The following is a 16433-nucleotide window of genomic DNA, read 5'->3' as shown; positions in this document are numbered from 1 at the left end:
TGACTTAGAAAAAAATATATATACATGTATGTTATATATATGTATACCTACACACATCAGGTTAAAAACCTTGATAAAAGGATTGTATGTGTACGTAACAGAACCTACATCCACTTCCAGGAAGAAGGAAGGCCAGTGGTGCGTGCTGGACATGATTCCACTTAGTTCTCCGCTCCTCCCTTACCTTCTCTTGTGAAAGACATGTAACCATTTCAGGCTTTGTCCTGTCTCCAAAGAGTCAGACTGGGGATGACTGGGGAAGTGAGAGCTACTGCTGACCTGATGCGGCACCTCGGAGAGAAACTGGGAGGGATGTGCGGGGCAATGCCGTCCTGAGCTGTCAGCTCAGGGTTTTGACAGAGATCACTAAGAGGGAGGGGCCAAACCAGAATCCAACCCAACAAAGCCCAAGTTTTACATCAGAAACCTTCTGAGAATGTGGCTTGTGTTTTTTTCTCTACGTTTAGAACCACGTCACAGAAGGTAGGGGTCCCCTACTTCATTAGCAACACAAGGATGATGAGCACTTACCCTAGTGTCTGATACATAAATGCTTAACCAATAGTGACTGTAATTATTGCTCCCGTCATTAGGGGCAACTAAAGTACTGTGGGCTTGTATGAACCTCACAAACCTGTCAGGTAACAGATAATGGATCTTACGATATGTTCACAATATTAAAATCCTGAAGGACTAACACATTAAGAAAACTTCTACAACTTGCTGCCATGCATTTAGGAGAAGCTTTGGTTTTACCTTGTGGTCCATACTGGCTCATCTGTGGACCGTAAGTCCCACTTGAGTTACTCTGCTGAAAGCTACTGATTCCAGCATGCATCTGGCCCCCAGGAGAAGGATGAGGCGACATGGATGGTCCTGTCTGTTGAGGTCCATACTGAGCCATCTGAGGGTTTCTTTGTGTGCCTGCCATAAAACCTAAGTGGGAAATAAATGGAAACATATAAATGCAGGTGTTTCATAATCTCTGCATACATAAAAATGGACATGGACTTATGTGGCAGGTGGCAGGGGATAAGGCTGGTACCATGAGATTTTCCTAAAAAACAGCTAAAGACATCTCAATTCGGCGTGGACAGTCTGGAAGGTGCCCTGGTGAAACCCTGGTCCTAACCCTGAATTCCCAAGAGGACTCCCAGGAAGCCAATGGCTTGTGGACTTAAAGTAGGGAGGGGAGGAGGGGGAGCAAAGGCAGATGACCTCCCCCTCTTTTGCAGATAAAGTTCCTACAAAAAGTAACAGCGACCGACTGCTGTACTGCAAACTTCTGCCCCTGCCAGGCTGGCCACGCCGTGCGTGCCCCCTCCAGGCCTTTGCTCACTGCCCAATCCCTGGGACGCAGCTCTCTGGTTACTCAAAAATCCTACCCTTTAGACCCAAGGTACCAGCTCTTCCCTGCACAGAGCTGTTTTTCTCCCCTCTGGTGTCCTCAAGCAGTAACCGTTAAACTTGGCTCCTAAAGGGCCTGCAGACTTCTAATACCTGACTCGCACCACCCCACAGGCCAACTGCAAACAGCTGCAGGCTTGCACTGTATTCTGCTGCGCCCCAGCAGAACCTTTGACTTTCTCCTTCAAATCTGTTGGGTCTTGGGACTTATCTACCTCTGTAACTGGTATGGCCACTCCTCCCAATGCTCCCTCAGACACATGGGACACCCACAAGGTCAGCCTTTCCTTCTTTCCTCTAAGTGTGATCCATCCATCAGCACGTCCTGGTGACTCCGCTCTGACACAGACGGTGCGAGGTACTTCTTCCTTATTTCTACTCCTACCAAAGCCAGCCCCAGTCGTGTCTTCTGCCCACACCACAGCTGTACGACCGACCACTCAGCCTTGCTAACCCCAGTCTTGCTCCTTTTGGTTTATTTTCCTCAAAGGTGGCAGAATAACTTTCAGGAATACAAAAGGAAATGAGAGCACATCTCTCCCCTGCATAAAACTCATCAAAACTGGCGGGCATGGTGGCTCATGGCTGTAATCCCAGCTCTTTGGGAGGCTGAGGTGGGTGGATCATGAGGTGAGGAGTTCAAGACCAGCCTGACGAAGATGGTGAAACCCTGTCTCTACTAAAAATACAAAACTTAGCCGGGCATGGTGGCAGGTGCCTGTAATCCCAGCTACTCGGGAGGCTGAGGCAGGAGAATCCCTTGAACCCAGAAGGCGGAGGTTGTAGTGAGCCAAGATCGCACCCCTGCACTCCAGCCTGGGCCACACAGTGAGACTCCATTTCAAACATAACAAAACAAAACAAAACAAAACATCATGAAGACTTCCCACTGGCGCTAGAATAAAATGCACACATGTGACCTTGTCTGTGAGACCTTGTGAGCTCTGGCTGCTGCCTTTCTCCCTTTAGCCCCATTTCCTAGAGCTTTCTCCTGCTCCGCTGCCCTGCAGGTCCCAGAGTTCCTAGAAGACAACATCATGCTTCTTCCCTCGGCAAAGCCTCTCTCCCCGATTCCCTCCTCCCAGCTGGCCCACGATCTGCTCTCCACGCCGCTAGGTCATTCTCATCCTTCAGCCCTCCCTCCACACCCGGTCAGAGGCCACACCAACCCTTGTCCTTTCCCACTCACCTTCCTTCGGAGCACTTTTCATAATCACTGGTAATCACTTTATTTTATTTGGACTCACTTATCATCTCTCTTCCCCACTAAAACATTAGGTCCACGAGGGCAAGGATCACACCTGGGTTCACTATCGTATCCTCGGTGCCTAGCAGAGCACTGTGGGATGTGGTGGCTAACAAAAACTATTGTTTTTTAAAAAATGAATGGACGTTTAATTCTTCATGCGCCCAACGGAGTGCTGAGTACAACACGAGGTGCTTGGTGGGTAGATGATTCAAATGGATAAAGAAAACACTTCTTTATGTGTCACTGGAAAGCCAGGTACATTCACTTTCAGGAGTCCAGGCAAATAGAAGTGAGATCATAGACGGAGCTGTGAAATACTCATTAGGACAAAGAGGACCCCAAATCAAGACGGATTTGAGAAAAAGCTGACGTTATCCATCTAGCATGCTAACAAAGGACAGTTTGAAAAACAACTCTCAGAACACAGGGTTTTGTGCTGGGGAGAGGGGCCCACATTACCAGGTGAAGGCTCTAGCTGGAGACGGGCAGGTTTCTGCTCCAGGAGAACCTAAAGCAGTAGCTTCCAAAGAAAGTCCATTGAGGCAGCTGGAGGGTAAGATAATCCTAGATCTAAGGTTGGCTTAAGGAGGTTAAACGGCATGTTGTATTTACAAAAGTGTCCACAGTTTACATTTCAATTAAAAAAAAGATATTCTAACGTCGCTTCTGTTTAAAGAGATAGACATAAAATAAAAGTAAGTTGAACTATTTCTTATTATCCTATTTAACTTATTTATAAAGATAAGCCTTATGAAATTGAGCTCAATTGGCAGCTTCCAGATATAAACCATCATAGAAAACATTTGCTTTTTCAATCTGAAAACAAACAGAAATCAGCGCACTAAAATTACTATGAATGATTGCATCTTAAGATGTTACATGAAATATTTATCTAAGCTTTACTATAAAATTCTCAAGTGTTTCAGATAGAGTCCTGTTTAATCAAAAAATGTGTTTCCATTTCACAGCGATCATGTGGGTCTCCCCCTAAGTTCTTTGAAAATAATGATTGCTTTTTCTTCCTTAGTTAAGGAAAATAACACAGGCCCTTTAATTAGCATTAAATTTCACTCCAACCATGAAGGTATCCATGCCAAAGGGTTTGGAAGCTCTGATAGTATACTCTCTCTCCCTATATTATTTAAATATATACATAAATATATATATTTTATTTAAATATCTATCTATCTATCTATCTATCTATCTATCTATCTATCTATCTACCTATTTTTTGAGATGGAGCCTCACTCTTTTGCCCAGGCTGGAGTGCAGTGGCATGATCTTGTCTCACTACAACCTCTGCCTCCCAACCTCAAGTGATTCTCCTGCCTCAGCCTCCACAGTAGCTGGGCTACAGGTGCACGCCATCATGCCCAGCTAATTTTTGTAATTTTAGTAGAGACAGGATTTTACCATGTTGGGCAGGCTGGTCTCGAACTCCTGACTGCCAGTGATCTGTCTGCCTCAGCCTCCCACAGCACTGGGATAGCAGGCATGAGCTATAGAGCCCAGCAGTATAGGATATTCTTAAGTTTTTGCAGCCTCTGCGACACTCATTATAGGCTTAAGGTTTGTTCAAATGAGTGCCAAGAATTCTTACCTAGGCGACTTATTTATTTTTCTCTTTCCTCAGGCCTTAAAAATACATATGTAATGTTCCACTTGAACTATCTCAATTGTCACTGGCGTTTTACATAAAATCACATTTACAAAAAGGAGGTGGAGTTTCCAAAAGGAGATAAAATCTAAAAGGGAATTCAAATGAGGCTGCTTTACAGCATCAACTTCCCATACCTTAGGGGACAAAGTTCTACTGGGTGTGGAACTTACCTCCTTACAAAGAAATTAAAACTTGAAAGCTATTTTTTTCTTTGTATCACTTACGTTTGCAATGGCACCAATTAAAAGAGCTTCCTGAAATCTTGTTTTCTGTTTTTGGTGAGACTCACCCCTTTCCCTGTGTCCCCCAAACCATGAAAGGGGAAGCTGACACATTTCCCTGACTCCTTTCTAAGCTAGCATCATCTAACGGCAGTGGACTGCGAATGGAAGGCATAGACTGTGGTCTTGTTTGTGTCATGAGCTCTGAATCTAGTAGGGGAGACAGATATGTAAGTAAATGGACTGCAGTGGGTATTGAATACAGCTTGCTGTATGACTTTAGGCAAATCATAACTGTTTGGGTGAGGGAGAAAGGACAAGATGGAGGAAGGTGAACAAGAAGGCACAATCCATGTTGCTTCCGGGTTCTTCCTCACCAACTTTCCAGCGCGCGGGAAAATGCAGCCCACGCCCGGGAAGATGCAGATCAACTGAGCATGTCCCAGGTGATGTAAATCCGAAGAGATCGAAACTTACCCGGCCACGCCTACGTAGACGCCCCTATCACACCCTTATCCCGCCCACTGCCCTCCCCCTTCCAGTACCAATGCATAAAAGTCCGCCGCCAGCAGGAGCCGGTGTGACTTCTTCGGCCCCTGCATTAGTGGACCGGGGAACCTCACCCGAGAGCCGGGCGCGACTTCCCTGGCCCCCCACACCTGAGGACCAGAGAACCTCGCCCGAGAGTGTGGGCATATTTGCAATAAAAGACTGCCACTTTCTTACGTACTTTGGCCTCATGTTTAATTATTTAGCTCTCCTAAATTAAATGAAACAAGACAGTTGGTGCCGAAACCTGACCCAGGAGGAGACCCTTCCTCAACATCCGCAGGGGTCTAACAAACCTCCTCCCCAGTGAACCGGCTCCCAACCCAACCAGCCACCAACACCGAACAAGTGTTCCAGCCTCCCACTGGTGCCGCTCTGAGAATTTCTTCTTTGGTGAGTACTCCCCTTTGTTAACCATCTCCGTCCGTTTCCGTGTCCTTGGCCTAGAGTCGTACGCATGCCCAAGGACGTAGCCACCCTGTGGCGCAGTGAGGTCTTCAACCCGTAGACGTCCGTCTTGAAGTTCCTCAATTCTCCGTTAGTGGCTCCAGGAGCCCCCGGTCTCCAGCAGCGGCAAAGGACACTTTGCCACTGTGTGAGGTCGGTTTCCATTTCTGGTGGTTAAACAATGGGAACCTCACAATCGAAAATCCCTAGGAACACCCCCTTAGGGTGTCTCCTCCAAAACTTGGAAGCCTTACTTCTAGCTCAAGATTTAAAATGAAAGCAGCTAATTTTCCTCTCCACTGTGGCATGGCTGCAGTATAAATTAGACAACCAATCTCAATGGCCACCAGACGGCACACTTGACTATAACATTCTATTAGATCTCTCTAATTCCTGCCAAAGGCTTGGAAAGTGGTCAGAGATTATCTATGTCCAAGGCTTTTCGGACTTGCGCTCTCGCTCAGACCTGTGCGCCCAGTGTTCAATGGCCCAAGTCTTGTTAGTTAAAACCCAGCCCTCGGCCCCCACACCACAAGCAGAGGAAGATTCTACTTCCATCTCAGACGAGGCTGACGGCGGGGCACCTCCCTCCCGACCTACCTACCCCCCTCCCTATGCTCCTCCTACCGCCCCTCCCTCAGCCACTCCTCTTACCTCTCCCATTTCCGCCCACACTCGCTCCAAGACCGTGGTAGCGGCCCCCACTAGTCAGCCCTCTACCGGTCAGCCTGCCCCAACCCCCTCTACCAGTCAGCCTGCCTCAAGCCCCTCTACCAGTCAGCCAATCTCAACCTACCCGACTGGTCAGTCTGTTTCAACCTCCCCTGTTAGTTTGTTGGCCCCCCTCCGAGAGGTCACCGGAGCCGAAGGACTAGTTAGAGTCCATGTCCCTTTTTCCTTGGCAGACCTTTCCAAGATTGAAAAACGGCTCGGTGACTTCTCTGCTAACCCCACCCTATATTCCAAGGAGTTTCGATACCTATGTCAGGCATATGATCTAACCTGGCATGACTTACAGGTCATTTTGTCCTCCTCCCTTAACCCAGAGGAAAGAGAGTGTATTCTGCAGCTGCCAGGCAACATGCAGATCAATGGCATTTAACTGACGCCACCGTCCCGTTAGGAAAGATGGCTGTCCCGTCCATAGAACCAGATTGGGATTATCAACCACAGCAGCCCGGCCGCCATAGGAGAGACATTATGGTTCAATGTCTCTTGGCCGGTATGCAGGCAGCCTCTAACAAAGTGCAATTTTGATAAACTAAAGGAAATCATCCAGCACCCAGATGAGAACCCGGCTTCCTTCCTAAATCGCCTTACAGAGGCACTAGCCCAATTTACTCGGCTAGACCCCACCTCCCCAACCGGAGCAGCTGTCCTAGCCTCCTATTTTATCTCCCAGTCAGCCTCAGATATTCGAAAAAAGCTAAAAAAGGTTGAAGATGGGCCTCAAACCCCCATACAGGACTTAGTAAAATTGGCCTTTAAAGTTTTTAACTCCAGAGAAGAAGCAGCTGAGGCCGCAGAGCTAGACAAGGAGAAAAGAAGGGCTGTGCTTCAGGCGCAAGCTCTAGTGGCTGCCCTCCAACCAGCACTGCCCACTCTGCCAGCAGGGAAGACACAGGGCAAGTCTCCCAAGGGCTCCTGCTATAAATGCGTAGACCTAGGGCACTGGGCAAACCAGTGTCCCCAGGCCAAGCTGGCCACTCTGTCTGGCCCATGCTTTAAGTGTGGCACAACTGGGCATTGAGAAAAAAGGTGTCCAAATCCTCGCCTGCCTACCACACCATGCCCAACCTGCCAACAGGAAGGACACTGGAAGTCTGATTGCCCCGCCAGCAGGGCAGGCATTGCACCTCAACGTGGTGCCTCTCCTCAAGGGTTGGAAAGCTCCTTCCAGCTCCTACACCTGGACGACGACTGATGGTGCCCACACTCAGAGACCCGTCACCCTCGCCGAGCCTAGGGTAACTCTACAGGTAGCGGGTAAGCCAATTTCTTTTCTCATCAATACGGAGGTTGCCTATTCTGTTTTTTCAACCTATGGAGGTCCTAGCCAGCCATCCACTATCTCAGTAGTTGGGGTAGACGGTAAACCGTCCAACCCTCTCCAGACCCCAGTGTTAAGTTACTGCCCGACTATGCATGCTTTGCCCACTCTTTCCTCATCATGCCCTCTTGTCCTACCCCCCTCTTGGGATGAGACATCTTAACCTAACTCAAAACATCTATTCCCCTTCCCTTTCTCCAGGTGACCAGGTTCTACTCAAGGATCAATACCCTTCTCAAATTTTCCCACTTCCTCACCATACTTCATCTTAACTTAACTGACTTTTCCCTCATAAACCCCATAGACACCCTCCTTCCCGACCCATCCCCCAACCAGTAGGTTTCCCAACTTTTTACTCTCATAGAAGACCTAGCTTGGCAAGGTGCCCTTTGTGATTTCCTAATTCCCATACTAATCCTCTGCCTTATGTTATGTCTTGCTCCCATTTTAATAAAATTTCTCCGAGCCAAGGTCCAAGAGATCACCCGAGTCACCTTCAACCAAATGCTCCTGCATCCCTACACCCAACTGCCAACCTCAGACCCTAACTACGCCCCCTAACAGCAGGAAGCAGCCAGACAGACAATGGTGCCCCAAATTCTTATAATCAATAATAGGTTGGACTGTTTGGGTGAGGGAGAAAGGACAAGATGGAGGAAGGTGAACAAGAAGGCACAATCCATGTTGCTTCCGGGTTCTTCCTCACCAACTTTCCCGCACACGGGAAAATGCAGCCCACGCCCGGGAAGATGCAGATCAACTGAGCATGTCCCAGGTGACGTAAATCCGAAGAGATCGAAACTTTCCTGGCCACGCCTACGGAGACGCCCCTATCAGGCCCTTATCCCGCCCACTGCCCTCCCCCTTCCAGTACCAATGCATAAAAGTCCGCCGCCAGCAGGAGCCGGCGTGACTTCTTCAGCCCCCGCATTCGTGGACCGGGGAACCTCACCCGAGAGCCCGGCGCGACTTCCCTGGCCCCCCACACCTGAGGACCAGAGAACCTCGCCCGAGAGTGTGCGCATATTTGCAATAAAAGACTGCCACTTTCTTATGTACTTTGGCCTCATGTTTAATTATTTAGCTCTCCTAAATTAAATTAAATGAAACAAAACAATAACCTCTCTAAGCTACAGTCCCGGATCCTGTGAGGATCAACTGAAACAACATGGAAAGTGTCCTATAATCCGTAATGTGATGTACAAAAAAAGCAAGACATTATAATGTTAATGTTTGGTTTATAAACTCCCAAAAATATCTTTTAACATGGATAGCCTATACATTCAGATGGAGCTTCCAGCTGGGATGAACAAGTTTTTATTTCTGCATGTTTTTTATTTAAATGTCTGGAATCCACATTACTCCAGCACTTAGGTAACTGTGTACAAATTATAAAAGGTTAAAAAGGGTGTATTATGGGAAGTACCTCTCACATCCCTGAGTTCCCCTGGCCAAAGGCAAATGGTTTTTCAATGTATTCTTTCAGAGATATTGTATAATTTGTGGTTGTGTTTGTATTTCGGTTATCATGAGTCAATGTGAACATGTTAAACAACTGTCTTTACTTCCTTTTCTATAAATGTCTGTTTATATCATTTGCCTCTTTTTCTATTGGTCACTCTCTCTCTTGAATATGAAGTATTTCCTCTGGCAGGTACAGCTCCTATTACCAAATGAATGGCTACATGGCTCACCCAAACCTCTGTATCTGCAGTCCTGTGAAAAGCTGGTCTTTCAGTTGGGGTAGTAATGGCATAGACCATATATTGCCATAAGAGGAAATGGTATGACCTGACTTGCATTTGTTTTCTTTTTGAGACAGGGTCTCTCTATGTTGTCCAGGCTGGTCTCAAACTCCTGGCCTCAAGCGATCTTCCCACCTCAGCCTCCCAATTAGCTGGAACTCCAGGCGTAGGCCACCATGCCTGTTGCATTTTTGAATGCTAACCCTACTGTAATAAGCATCATGAAGAAAGGATTGAAGTGGAGAAAGGTTACATGTGAGAGGACCAGTTAGGAGACAGATATGTGACACATAATAGAAAATCACAATTAAATGCCAACACTAGCTAATCCTACTAAAAAAGTATTCCATTATGGATATTTTTAAAGGTTATTGAATATTGCCATAATCTCCGAAACAAATTGATAAAAAATTAGGAGACAGAAGTTAGCTAAAAATGAAGTATTTCTATTCATCCTAAATACAGAAATGATGCAGGTCTATCAGCACTTTCCTCATTTGTAAAATGGGGGCAATCACATCTACCTCATAGGGTTGTAGTGAGGATTAACGGAGATAAACATGCATAAAAGGGCCGGCTCACAGGAAGCTTTCAACAGCAATAGCTTTTTTGTTTCTTTTTTTTATCTGAGATGAAGTCTCGCTGTGTCACCTAGGCTGGAGTGCAGTAGAGCAATCTTGGCTCACTGCAACCTCTGCCTCCTGGGTTCAAGCGATTCTTCTGCCTCAGCCTCGTGAGTAGCTGGGACTACAGGCATGGGCAACCACGCCTGGCTAATTTTTGTATTTTTTGTATTTTTTTTTTTTTTTTTTTTTTTTTGAGACAGAGTCTCACTCTGTCACCCAGGCTGGAGTGCAGTGGCACAGTGGGGCGATCTTGGCTCACTGCAACTTCTGCCTCCCAGGTTCAAGCGATTCCCCTGCCTCAGCCTCCTGAGTAGCTGGGATTACAGGAACCTACCACCATGCCTGGCTAATTTTTTTTTTTTTTGTATTTTTAGTAGAGACTGGGTTTCACCCTATCAGCCAGGACGGCCTCGATCTCCTGACCTCAGGATCCACCCACCTCGGCCTCCCAAAGTGCTGGGATTACAGGCGTAATTTTTGTATTTTTAATAGAGACAGGGTTTAACCATGTTGGCCAGGCTGGTCTCAAACTCCTGACCTCATGATCTGCCCGCCTCAGCCTCCCAAAGTGCTGGGATTACAGGCGTGAGTTCTTGTCACTATTATAGATTCAAACAGGGGTACAGGACAGGTGGCATGGTAACCAAGAGAGCACTGGGTGAGGATCTCATCCTGGCCTCCAAGTCTGCTGTGCAGATTCCAGCCAGTGACTTGACCTTTCTGGCCTCAGTTTCCTCACCTGCACTCAATAGTTGCAGGGGCACTTCCAGCTATAGGTGTGTGTGATTCTGGTTTAAACGTTTTTCTTTCCTAGGAAGAAATCTAAATCAAGTCTGTAATTTCCAAGTATACTTATTTGGAAGGTAGTTCTTTTCTTGTTTTGTTAAATTTTTATTTTTGAAAGAAATACATTTTAAAATGTTTCCCAAGAAATCAGATTTCAACTAAGAATTTTCTTCCTATTTATGGGGACATATTTGTTTGATTGCATCTTGCTTTTTTCAGAACATTCTTCTAAGATGGTGTCTTGTAACAGAGTTTGCGAATAGCAAGCCTGACAGCTGAGGGAATGTAGCTGTGTCTTTAAAAGGTGTGACCTTTTCTAGTCATAAGCCATCTGAGTTTAGAGTACCACACTTTCTAGTAAGGGAAATTCAGAAAACAGAAAAAGAATTTCCTGTATATTGTGAAAGTATATTGAATTACTAAGTGTATTATGGAATTATAGGGTCCCAAGTAAATATCTAACATGGGAAAATTCTAGACAAAGCACTAAATTAGATATCATCTACATGATACAAAGCAAAGTTTCTTAGAAACCTCATATGAAAATATGATTAATACATTCATCCGTAACATAAATCTGCACCAGGTTTCTGACGGTGAATTTCCTCGTTTGGAGTCCTTCGCGCATGCTCACACAGTCACCAAACTTGTATTACCACATTCCAAACGCAGAGTCAGCCTTCTGATGTGGAAAACCAGACTACCCTTTCTGCCCTTTAGGGGAAAGAAAAATCAAGCAAAAGAAAAATCCTCAGAGAGAAGGTAAGGTAGTGGAGTAGGAGAAACACACCCACTATGGATTTGTTTGGAAGCAGATCTGTTTAGAGGCTGCCTCTCCTGCTCGCTGTGTGGGTCCACAGGCTCCTTTGTAAGTGGAGAACGCACATCTCACTCTGGCTTACAAGATCATTCACCCTGAGAGTCAAATAAGAAAAATCCATGCAAAAATGCTTTGCTAAACTGAAAACCACCATGAAAACACTACACAAAGGCATTACTATTGCCTTTATAGTGATTCTGTGAGCCCTTTATTCACTGTGTGGGTTTCTATCTAAGCTATCAAACTGGTAACTTAATCCACAGTAATGTCACACAAATCTTCTACCGGCATGCACCTATTTCACTCTAACATTCTGGGAACTGTGGTAAGACTAAGAGAGTATTTTTTAAAAAGCAAAAGATGTGATCCTTGCCCTTGAGGAACTGAAATTTTAGTTGAACAGAAAATAAAAGCCCATCAATAGGGGAAAATAATGAATTAAAATTACGAAGCAAGGTATAACTTTGTATGAGACAAAAAAAGTAACATCTCAGTCAACTAAATACCACCTCCTTTCTCTTCCATTTCTGGGTCATTCACGAGGTGCCAGGGGCATGATGAGCCAAGCACAGGCAACATCTACCCTCACGGAGTTAACATTCCCGTGGGAGACACAGGCATCTCACAAATAACTCAAAGTCAGTGTGTGATGCGGAGAACCGAAGTGCAGGTGCTATGAGAGTATCAGGGGAAGACCCAATTTAGACTGGGAGGGTGGAAGGTTTCCTTGAGGAAGTCACATTTCAGCTGAGACCTGAACAATGCATAGGAAGGACCTGGGCAAAATCTGGCCAGACAGTTTCTGAGACGCTCCACTGCGACCAGTGGGTGTCATCCAAAGTGGATGTCCCCAGGCATGGACTTGGAAGCTAAAGTTCCTGCACTCATTTGAGTCTAGAGGCCACTGGAGGTGCCCTTGTATTTGGCTGGTTTAGAATTTTACCTTTTTCAAACCATCTGTAGCTCAGCTACCAACTATCAACAAACGAGCGCCCACACCACAAGAAAAGCCAGCACTGATGACTTCCTGCCCTCTAAGCTTTGAGCATCTCCAGCCAGGCCCCAGGCTTATTGGTTTCCTCCTCTAAGAAGAAAACCTTCTGCTTGTGCCCAAGGCTGGTGCTTACACTTAGGCGCTGAACCGCCTTCCGCATCTCTCAGGGATCTGTGTTCATTCAAAAACCACTCACTGTCTCTTGACTCCTCAACTGGCTGAAGTTAGCCCAGCACACAAGTCTGCCACCCTACCCTGGACACGCAGTCAGCAGGTGCTCCCACTCTGGTTCCATCACTTAGGCTCTGAGCTCCCTGTAGCCCCTGGGATGCTTCAGACCTGCAAGTCCCTGCACATCCAGTCACTCAGCAAATATGTATAAACTTAGCAAATCTGCATTCTCAGGTTCTAGGTAAGGTGCCATTCCCTGGCCTATGAGCAGCTGATCTTTAATGAGCATATATTATATGCTAACAGCTTGTTCATTTCATCTTCAAATCAACCTAAAGACATTGAGGCTCACAGAGGTTGATTTGTGAGGCCACTTTCAAACTTCTTTTTTTTCAGCAATCCATACTTTAGAGACATATTTTATGTCATGATCCAATGTGCATGAGTATATATTTACATACTTACACATACTATTCACATACACTCTACATTTCCCAAAACAATGTTGACCTTTATTATGTACTACTACACTCTGATATTTTACATACCATGGAAAGATCCATTAATGGGAGGCATAGCTTAAAAAACAAGCTGGTGTGCTGTGTCCTTTGCTGCAGCTGTTTTTACAGATGTGCCTAGAAGGCCACTTGCCTTCATACAGCTGATGTACACCTGTTCTGTATGACTCTGTTACTGCTATCTTCCATGACACTCCTTGCCCTTCCAGGAAAGCAGTCACTTTTATATGCTTGAAAAGCACCACAAATGTTAACTGTGGCCAGGCAGTTAGTACACTGCTATCGTTTTTTGCGCAACTGTCTCTCTCATCAGACTACAAGTTCCAGAGGCTCTAAAACACACTCTCCTCTCATCTGCCCAAGCAAGGTATCTGGCCTAGAGGTAGAACCAAAAACATGTTGTCTTAGTGAACACAATAAACCATCTTCATTTCTGACCCATTTGTTTTCACTTTACAAAAGCAGCTTAATAAATTGGATTGTTTCGTTCTTCATCTCACGGTGTTTTCAAAGAATCATTTCTGAGGAAAGGGAGACAGCTGTCCAAGAAAGGACTGTTGTGAGAAGGAATAACTGATAGCTGACAGCAAGGCAAGGAAGAAAAACGAGTCTACTAGGCCAGAAAGCACAATTATTTCCATGGTCTAAATATCTATCAGACGCATCCACCCTGTGCATCTCCACAGCCACTGCGAAGCTGTGAGGAGTGAGGGCTCTGCAGATCAACTGCCTGGGCCAAATTGTGGCTTCACCACTTACTAGTTCAGCAGCTGTGGGCACGTAAGTAACTGCAAAGCATCACTTTCCTTTTCTGAAAAATGTGGATGACAACTGAGCCTACCTTGTAAGATTAAATGAGAAAATGTGTAAAGCACACAGCTCAGTGCTTGCACACACTAGAGGTTTAATAAATGATAGCTACTATTATTCATATTATTTTTAATGCATTCTACCATTTATTTCCTGTGTGAATGACTCCAAGTTTCCAAACTAATTTCTCTTGCCAGGTTTCCCTACATGCCATTCATCAGTGAAGCCAGAAAATGTTGCAAGTCCCTGGATGGTGGTTAATCTCTGGAGGTGCAATGCCACACCTGTGGGCCTCCTGGCACGCCTTCCGAGGCTGCCCCGAGGGAGCGGTGGCTCTGGGCTGGGCCTGCCTGTCCCACACCTCCTCTACAAGGCCAGCTAGAGCTGAGGGGGATCCTGCCTCACTTAGCTCACTATGCAGAAAGCCCTGTGCCCTTCCAGATAAATGGTTCCAGGAATAATTGGCCGGCCATGTTATTTGGCTCAGAAAAGCTCAGCTTGTCAGTTTTAGGCCACTCAACCAACAGCTATAGTACTGATTAGCTCTGGGCGGCCTAAGATGCAGCATACATCCTTCCTGATCTGGCAGATTCCCCAGAGTTTGCTTCTCTCTCTCTCTCTCTCTCTCTCTCTCTCTCTCTCTCTCTCTCTCTCTCTCTGTGTGTGTGTGTGTGTGTGTGTGTGTATGTGAGAGAGAGAGACAGACAGAGAGAGAGAGATCTCAAAATCCCCGTCAAGTACCTGAATAGACTCTCAATGTCAGGAGAAGGGCCCTGACTTCTGGTTACCATGGGATCTCAAGCACCCATGGCAGTGAGTAGCTTGATAAACGTTTGTCTTAATGGATGGAACAACCCATTAGGTTTTTTGTGGGGATTAAAGGAAAATCAGTCTGAACTAAGAAGACTATTCCCAGCCAGGTGTGGTGGCTCACACCTATAATCCCAGCACTTTGGGAGGCTGAGGCGGGTGGATCACCTGAGGTCAGGAGTTCAAGCCTGGCCAACATGGTGAAACCTGGTCTCTACTAAAAATACAAAAAAAATTAGCTGGGTGTGGTGGTGGGCACCTGTAATTCCAGCTACTTGGGAAGCTGAGGCAGGAGAATCACTTGAACCTGGGAGGCAGAGGTTGCAGTGAGCCGAGATCGCGCTACTGTACTCTAGCCTGGGACAGGGTAAGACTCCAACTCAAAAAAAAAAAAAAAAAAAAAGAAGACCGTTCTCTTTCTAGCTGTAAGTTAGAGCACGCAGGACCCTGGCCTAGGAAACGGTGCCCTGGCAGGTTCTGCTGCCCCAGAGCTTGTGTGAAGGTATAAGCCCGACCTGGGCAGGTTCATTTCCACCACCTGCTAAGGGGCGAATCACTTGTCCTCAAGTTCATTCCGACGTCACATGGTGTTAATTTAGATAATGGATTATAATACAATTTGATAACTGTTTGAATTCCATATTTGGTATATCTAATAGCTAAAGACAGGGGTAGTGGTGGGCTGCCAGGATATTCCCTGGAGTCATTCAGCCTGCATTTTGAAAGGACTGTTTTATTTAGGGGCATTCTCCTGTGAATAGTAATATTAGCATCAGTGAAAAATTCCTACTCCAACAATCCATTCTCGTTACATGGCAATGTAAGCGGTGTTCACGTAAGTCTAGGGAAAACGCTACTTCAATCTCTATTACGGAGACCTGTGTTAAAGACTAAGCCAAAAGACATTTTTCTTCTATCAATTAAAAACAAGAAATCTCTTCACTGCCCTCTTGGAAAACTGGCCTAGCTGGCCTAATGACAAGCTAGTCGTTGTCACAGGTGCTTAAGACCCAGTGGTAAACAAATTACCATTTCTAAAACATGTCCCTGTGTTATTCTTAGATAAGTGAGTTTTCCAGACCTTTCCAGTGTGTTCTGCAGCAGTGTCCTATCTGTGGTTTGTTTAGCGGAGACTTTCCCTAGTTTATAAAAACGCTATATGTGGGCCAGGCGCGGAGGCTCACGTCTGTAACCCCAGCACTTTAGCAGGCTGAGGCGGGTGGATCACTTGAGGTCAGGAGTTCAAGACCAGCCTGGTCAACATGGTGAAACCCCGTCATTACTAAAAACACAAAAGTTAGCCGGGCGTGGTGACACGTGTCTGTAATCCCAGCTACTTGGGAGGCTGAGGCAGGAGAACTGCTTGAACCCAGGAGGTGGAGGTTGCAGTGAGCAGAGATTGCGCCACTGCACTCCAGCCTGGACGACAGAGTAAAACTCTGCCTCAGCAAAAAAAAAAAAAAAAAAAAAAGGTAGATATGATTCTCTTATTTGTAAAAGAGATAATCTTTATAGCAAAGATCCAGTGTTGCTTTCTAAATCTTAGCAGACCAAAAAAAAAAAAAAAAAA

The 16433-nt window shown here is 45.9% G+C and overlaps 1 protein-coding gene across 8 annotated transcripts in view; it reads right to left on the bottom strand.

The window, feature by feature from the left end:
* The window catches only part of LOC105478732 (AT-rich interaction domain 1B), a 447840-nt gene that overhangs the window by 79531 nt on the left and 351876 nt on the right, over positions 1–16433 (bottom strand). For 7 of the 8 annotated variants that reach the window (XM_024791918.2, XM_071096644.1, XM_071096638.1 and 4 more), the window contains one exon: positions 757–936. The exons of the other annotated variant lie outside the window; for it this stretch is intronic. In XM_024791918.2, coding sequence (XP_024647686.2) covers positions 757–936 — 180 coding nt within the window. The remainder of the gene's footprint in view (positions 1–756; positions 937–16433) is intronic. 8 annotated transcript variants of the gene reach the window in all.

The sequence above is a fragment of the Macaca nemestrina genome, chromosome 5 (assembly GCF_043159975.1).
Source record: "Macaca nemestrina isolate mMacNem1 chromosome 5, mMacNem.hap1, whole genome shotgun sequence".
NCBI classification, from domain to species: domain Eukaryota; kingdom Metazoa; phylum Chordata; class Mammalia; order Primates; family Cercopithecidae; genus Macaca; species Macaca nemestrina.
The sequence above is the reverse complement of the archived record's forward strand: the minus strand, read 5'-3'. Positions and strand labels throughout refer to the sequence as shown.